Source organism: Aegilops tauschii, chromosome 2, assembly GCF_002575655.3.
Source record: "Aegilops tauschii subsp. strangulata cultivar AL8/78 chromosome 2, Aet v6.0, whole genome shotgun sequence".
In the NCBI taxonomy this organism is placed as follows: domain Eukaryota; kingdom Viridiplantae; phylum Streptophyta; class Magnoliopsida; order Poales; family Poaceae; genus Aegilops; species Aegilops tauschii.
This window is the reverse complement of record NC_053036.3, coordinates 202,713,138-202,720,597: the sequence shown is the minus strand read 5'-3', so window position 1 is coordinate 202,720,597 and position 7,460 is coordinate 202,713,138. Positions and strand designations below refer to the sequence as shown.

The window sequence follows — 7,460 nt, the reverse complement described above, 5'->3', positions numbered from 1 at the left end:
GGTGTGCTAGAGTTGCTCTGAGCAGCGCGCAATGCAAATGATGGTTTCATCTAAATTTATTTAGTTTTAGGCATGAGGCAATGTGAAAATGGACAAAAATGGCACTTATCTGAAACTTTAACACAAAATGGCCCCAATCTGAAAATATTTCACGAAATGGCCCCTTCTGCATGACGCCCGGGGTTAGGGCGCCATGCTAGATAGCATGACGCCCCGGGCTAGGACGTCATGCTATCTGGCATGGCGCCCTAGACCGGGGCGTCATGCTACATGTCGCTACCATGACGCCCTAGCCCGGGGCGTCATCCTCTCCAACATGGCACCCTAGCCGCGGGCGTCATGCAAAAGAGGACCATTTTGTAAAATATTTTCAGATTGAGGTCTCCCTTTTTTCTTTGGGCGCTGCTACGCGTCCACCGGCCACTCCGCACGATACGTCCACCACCTCGATGGCCGTTTGATCTACGCGCGCGCAGCCGTCCGATTGATCTCCCGGCACGCGGCCCGGTCACCTCCCCCACTAATTAATTTCTGAAACAGCGGACATGTTGCAGAAACAAGCACTTTGTCCAAAAGCTAAGGCCGATGGAAAACCAAAAGTTCAAAAAAAAAGCCGTTTAAAAAGCAAAAAACACGTGCAAAAAAATTTAAAAAAATCTGAAGAGAGCGCGACACGTGGCGGCGGCTGATAGCGCCCCAGTTGCTCGTGGAAGAGACCATAAGGGACGGCGGCTGCTTCTATTTTCCTTGGGCCGAGAGGTCAGCAGAACACAGGCGCTGCTGCTGGCTATGTGTCTGCTATATGCGTTGATCAAGAAAGTGTCGATGACGATAGAAAAGGAGAAATTGTTAGTCTCCAAGAATGGAACCGTCGTGTCAAATCAACGCTACCCAATCTCCATCAACCAGCTAAAGTGGGTTTGTGCACGTATCATCAGGATGCTGGTGTTGGCGTTGGCGGTGGTGAGTGGTGACCAAACTTAAATACCAGACCAGAATCACTACTACTCCAGTCGGCATGACAACCTGGCGTCCACCTACCATAAATAGGCGTTGGCAAGTGGCAACAGACAAACGGGCGAGAGCTTGAAGGATCAGAATGTCGTTCTTTTTTGCATAAAATATTTCTGATTCATGAGTAGAGACAGAAAGAAAAGACAGCAAAAAAGTTATCGGGCCATATCCAACATATAGTAGTATCCACGACCTAAAACACAGAACACATACAAACGTATAAAATTATTGTTCTAACTTAAAAATGACCAACACAGCCTCGCAAGTCTGAATTTCGCCCATGCATCACCATGAACTGAACTGCCAGCCAAACACTCGATCACCATGCAGAGGAAGAAGAGGATGAATGTCATGAATGTGTAGTAGAGGTTGCAGATATTAAAAGCAATGAGCAGCAGGGCCCTGAAACAAGCTAAGGTTTGGCATATAATCTTATTCTTCAATAATTGTCAGCAAGGCAGCCATAGCAAGTGCATTATTACTTACTCCTAGTACAGCATAGAGAGCTGGTTCAAGTAAACTTTGCCACATGTAATGATAATTAATAGTTTATGTTATACTGTTGGTACGATAAAAGCTGTGCAAACTGGTCGGTCCCTCCCACCCAGAGCATTGTTTGCAGAGCTCTAGGGTGTAAGATTCACCATGCAGGTGCCTTGGACTTCTCCACAAGAATGATCCTACCATTCCACTCAGTCTCGTCGCAAGCTCGGATTGCTGCATCAGCGTCCTCATCCTTCTCCAGGGATAAAAATCCAAAGCCTCGAGAATCTCCAGTTCTAAGAAAATTTGCAAATTAGGTTAACATCTAGCAAACCTACTTAAGTGTACATCTAGCAAACCTACTTAACAGAGTACAAATGTAGAATGATATTGCCTGGTTTTTTCAGTATACCAAAGTGTACCAGAGTTATTTTGTATATAAAATGTCCAAAAAAAGCTCTTATCATATAGTAGTACAAGGTACGTTCTCTGCCAGCCTCATCATCAACTCAATCTCAACTATTATTAAAAGAGAAACCATCTAATATCCAACTATTATTGACTTTTTTAGTTCAATCGCAACGTAGTACAACTACAGTCACCGTCAGTCCCCGTCAATCTAGCTTTCTCGTGGTTAATTAATTAGTATAAGGGCAAACCAGCTAAAATCCAACCACCATCGATTGCTTATAGTTCAATCATAGCAGACTTCCCAGACCAAAATTTACCAATTATGCTCTTGCAAGCTGAAATATAAGTGTATGTATAGCATGCCTCGAATATAGTAGAAAAATAATTAGGGGTACTTTTTCTTAGATGTTTCCTTGATCCACATGCAGACAAAATACAACCTATATTTTCAAACGACAGTAGATGGAATCCTAAGTACTCTCCCTATATTTAAACGCAATCCATCAAGTGTTAAAAATATGAGACGGCCTTACAAATCATGCAGCCCGTTTATGAGTTGTGTATCAGTCTGACAAGGTGTGCCTTGTCCATGATTTCAAAAGGAGAAAAAATGCAAACTTGAGCCGCAATGGAGGAAGTGATGACAAACACTGTATTATAAACTAAAAGAGCCTGCTTGGTAAGCTACAATGAATTGGCTTGCCAATGTTTGGGGTAAGGCCAGTTGAGAGCAAACCAACAAACTGTGAGAGAAACCACATTGGAAATGTTAGCCAAACCAAATTCCATTGGTAGCACCCATTGGCATGGCAAAACTTGGCAAGGCTAACATTTCTAGCAAACCAAGCAGACTTGAAGAGTATCGCAGTGTCTCTCCATTCACAAACAAAGAAACAAGTAGGTACAAATAACTGCATGTGAAAGCGATTACCGTTTATCTCGGACAACCCGCACCCTTGTTACACGTCCAAACTTTGCAAATTTCTTCTCCAACTCTCGCTCTGTGGTGGCATAGCTAAAACCTGCAACAAACAGATTCCGCCCAGGCTTACCCAATCCAGTCTTCCTGTTGGCAGGTGGTGACCAACATCTTTTAGGAGAATGATGCCTTGCTGGAGGTGATCTGTGCCTTGGTGAATGCCTTCTTCTACAATGTAAAAATATATATATAATTAGTACCAACAACATTATAAAAAAATAAAAGAAGTAAAACAAAGAAGTAACAGAACATAGATCTTCTACTTAAAGTTGCAGAGTCAGAAAACATGCTCATCCAAATTCAGATAACAAGAAGGTTGGAGGTTTACTCAGTGGTACACCAAAAAATCACCTTGGAGATCTTCTATGGTGATTCCTAGAGTGTGGAGACCTTGATCGAGATCTACCATGCTCCCTTTTATGTCTAGAGGAATCAGTTTTCCTTGATGGTGACCTTGATTTTGATCTATCTCTCTTCCTTGTTGGGGAGTCCCTCTTTCTTGTTGGGGATTCCCTCCTCCTTGGAGAGGAATCTCTCTTTCTTGGTGAGTCTCTCCTTCTTGGAGAGGAATCCCTCCTTGTTGGGGAATCCCTCCTCCTTGGTGAGGAATCTCTCTTTCTTGGTGAGTCTCTCCTTCTTGGAGAGGAATCCCTCCTTGTTGGGGAATCCCTCCTCCTTGGTGAACCCCTCCTCTTGGGCGAGGCTCTTCTTTTAGGAGATGGAGATCTTCGCCGTGGTGACCCATGCCTCCTTTTAGGGGATGGAGATCTTCGCCGTGGTGACCCATGCCTCCTTTTAGGGGATGGAGATCTTCGTCGTGGTGACCCATGTCTTCTTTTGGGGGATGGAGATCTTCTGCGAGGTGACCCATCTCTTCTTTTAGGGGATGCAGATCTTCGGCGTGGTGAACCATGTCTTCTTCTAGGCGAAGCTGATCTTCGTCGCGGTGACCCATCTCTTCTTTTAGGGGAAGCTGATCTTCGCTGCGGTGACCCATCTCTTCTTCCAGGGGATGTAGATCTTCGGCGCGGCGACCCATCTCCACGCCGATATTGTGCTTTTCTTTCTGGAGAGTTATCCCGTGCATGTGGAGACAACTCATGTGAGGGAGCTCTTCTACGGTTGGTGTCATGGTTTTCAGGAGATCCAGGAGATTGGGACCGATGTCTTGCTGGTGGGCTTCGAGAGTCAGCCAAATTATCACCCTCTTTTGCATGATGTGGTGAGTCCAGTTTCTCAGATGAATGAGCATGAGGTGACCTTTCTACTGAAAGTGAGACCCTCCTGGCTGGTGATGGTGTGCCCTTCTCTAGTCCTGCAGACCTTTCAGGTGGAGAATCCCACTGATTGCCAGGCGTAGAAATGCCATTCTCGGTACCAGGATCTTCCTGCTCCATCCCATCCAAATAGGAAGGTGCAATTGCAGAGTTGAAGTTCTCATTGTCATGTTCATCATGAGGATTAGAATTCCCACCATTCATTTGATCATCCTCTGTCCCATTCACTTCATTGTGGAAAGTCTCATGTAACTTTCTGTTGTCCTTATTTCCCATCTGAGGCGCAGAAGAGTTTGGAATTTCATCATCATCATCACCGCTATTGCTAAATTGATAATCCCTACTGCTATTATCAGCTAACATAGAGTCGCCAAGATAGGCATCAGAATGTGTAGTTTCTTGTTGAAAGTTTGATATATCATTACCACTGCTTTCATGAAGCTCTGGAGGAAGCACACCTTCAACCACTTCTGTATTCTGATGCACATCATAACCCGGAGAAGTGGTACGTACTTCACAGTCATCATTATGGTGAACTTTCCGTTCAGCTGCATCGTTTTGCATATCAGATTCTATATGCACATGATGTTCCTCGTCTTGCTTCAGGGGAGATGCTGGACTAGTTGAAGCAGATTTCATTGTATTGCACATAATCTGATCATTCATATAGGGTACAGAATCTGCAGACAAATATGAAATTTGATCGGCTGCGTCAACTAAAAGTCCATCATTCAGTGGTGGGGATTCAGGTTGTGTAATTCCTTCACCATGATAATCCATGTGCTCCAACAAGCAACCATCTTGATCTCCAAATAAAGGACCAGGGTCTCCACAAGTCCCATCCAGACTTCTCTCAGGGGATATGTAATCCATCTGAATGTTGAATAAACAGCAAAAATGGAATAGTAAGAGTACATTACAAGAGAGAATTTTATAACAGAGAACTGAATAGATGATAAGGCATACCATGCCCAGTTTATACAGTTGAGATACTGATAAAACCCTAAATTAGCATGACAGGATAACATTTAATTTCACACATAAAAGGTAACAAACAGCAGAAGATAAATCAAAGCAGCAAAGTCGCCGATTTCCCACCTGATCTCTGTAGAGGATAGCCTCAGATTCATATCCACTAAGATAGAAAAAATACGGACTTACTTGTGATGTGGCATTTACAATTAAAGAACTGAAACAATCACAGCATTACGTGTAACAAAAAAGAAAATTGTTCTTAAGGAAAAACAATAGTGCAATCCGTTTGTGCAGACGTCCAGCATTTGCAAGTTGCAGGAGCAGGAAATGCAATAAAATGGAAGGACGGTGTGCTCGCGAGGGTGCATCATGAAGCATAAAAGACAACACTGCAACAGCGAAGTAAAACATCCAGTAAAAGACTGCCAGTGCTCCAAACACAATCCAGCGAGGCAACTGTATTTCGAGCAATTTTGCTAATTCAGCTGATGTGGCAACAATAGCAACAACCATGACCCATTCTTAGTACAGTTCTTAAGGACAAGGCATTCGTAATACTGAACTGTGTCAGTCTATTTATTAGCTAATCAGAACCAAACAAACGAAGTGAAATCTTTCCAGAGATTTCAAATTTCTCTTCTGACGACTTATATACATAATTTACACGAACAATTCTCAACCGCTTAGACCCTGGCGAAACTGAATTTCCATATTTGAAAGGCAGGGCTGCTACTTATGGTTCATCAAACTGGCCTAACACAATAAAAGGACCGTTTATAAAAATAAATAACCAGTTTTGACACTTCAGAGCAACAACATGTTCCTAAGTTGTTGAACAAACATTTACCGTAACAAGTGCAATATGTTAATACAGCTCTTACTACAAGGCAATAATGCCACCTGGCCCTCTACTGGCACACCCCTAAAACACTACTACTAGCTGAAGTGACAAACCGATATTACAAGGAAACGAATAACAAAGCCCACGACCAAATCGACAAGTTGTAACCTGATACCTCGTCCAGATCCGCATTACGCTTTCACGTTGATCGAGCACATAAAACGGAAACTTAACCGCGTGGAATTATGACCGCACAACCCGTACTAATTTCGGCGTGTAATACAAAAACAAGCAGCATCGAAGCCACTGCTGCATCTAGGCTCTTGGATCCCAGTTCCAAGGCAAACGCAATTTCAAATTGACTGATCCCCGTGAAAACCGCATCTGGGCCTAGGATTTACCCGCACAAACCCCGAATTACGACAATCGCGCGAGGGAAAAAAAATCGAAGCAAACCCTAAGGGAAATGCGGTGTCGTGTACCGATCTGTGCAGCCAGACTCCCCGCCCCCATCACCAACTAGAATTCCGGCCCCAAATATGAGGGGTAAATTGGGGAGAGAAACCACCGAGAGCAGAACCCTCACCTAGGAAAGACGCCACGGAGGCAGCCACTTCTGCGGTGGGAGTCCTTCCCTTGCTCCGATGCCCCTTAACCCGGCCCGTGAGAGAAAATTCTCTCCTCTCTCCTCCTCCTCCTCCCCCTCCTCCACCCTTGGAGAGAGAAGGGAAGAAGAAGCAATGGATTGAGATTTTTGGGAGGCCGTACGAAATGGAGGGCTCGTGGGGCGTAAGTAGCGTGTGTGGGTACGCTCACCCCCGCGCGGGTTCGCGCAAGGCGTGGGAACCGAGGATCGGGGCCCACCTGGCCCGCGGGCCACGTGTGGAGCCGGTGCGGGCGGGTTTGTTGAGGACGGTAACCACCACCTAACCGGTGTCTGGACCCATCATCGCCGCGTCATATTGGGCCAGGACGAGCCAGCCCTTGGACCGGAGACTAATTTTGTGCACAACTATCTCCACACTATAGCTTCTTCTTCCCCTCAAAAAAAAAACTAGCTAATTCTTCGTCATCTTTAAAAAAAAAAATCTCCGTCCCCTACAAAAAAGGTAATTTTCCAAAGTAGTTTTCCCTCGAGTTAGGGTTCTGGCCGCTTTCGCCGACTCTTTACCGGCGTTGAGACCACCTTGTACCTCAGCTCCCCCTCCTCCATTGACTCTCTCGGGCTGCAATCGGGGCAATCTTGTATTGTTGCCCGGCCTTGGTAGTTGCAGGGATTGTGGGGTTTCTTGTTATGCTTATCTCTGGTGCAATCGGATCGTAGTCTGGGCAAAAGAAGATGGTGTCTGATGGCTCTGCTAGTTCATTTGTTGTTGACCACAATCTGGAGAAGATGGTGTCGGAGTTGGGCTTGCGAGAGGATTTGAACATCGTGTTTTTTTAGGAAGAGGTACAGGCACAAGAACAATCTATTAGGTGG

At 44.9% G+C, this 7,460-nt stretch overlaps 1 protein-coding gene across 2 annotated transcripts; it reads right to left on the bottom strand.

Moving 5' to 3' along the window:
* Positions 1–1,417: 1,417 nt before the first annotated feature.
* Positions 1,418–6,879, bottom strand: LOC109751975 (uncharacterized). Of its 2 annotated transcripts, XM_073508358.1 has the most exons (5): positions 6,567–6,879; positions 4,932–5,037; positions 3,239–4,844; positions 2,840–3,055; positions 1,418–1,793 (listed from the first exon to the last, which is right to left on the bottom strand). In XM_073508358.1, exons 2-5 carry the CDS (start codon positions 5,035–5,037, stop codon positions 1,655–1,657), a joined length of 2,067 nt encoding a protein of 688 aa, XP_073364459.1. In that variant the 5' UTR covers positions 6,567–6,879; the 3' UTR covers positions 1,418–1,654. The 2 variants fall into 2 exon arrangements, with proteins under 2 accessions (XP_073364459.1, XP_073364458.1); XM_073508357.1 differs by having other exon boundaries at positions 3,239–5,037; positions 6,567–6,823.
* Positions 6,880–7,460: the final 581 nt, after the last annotated feature.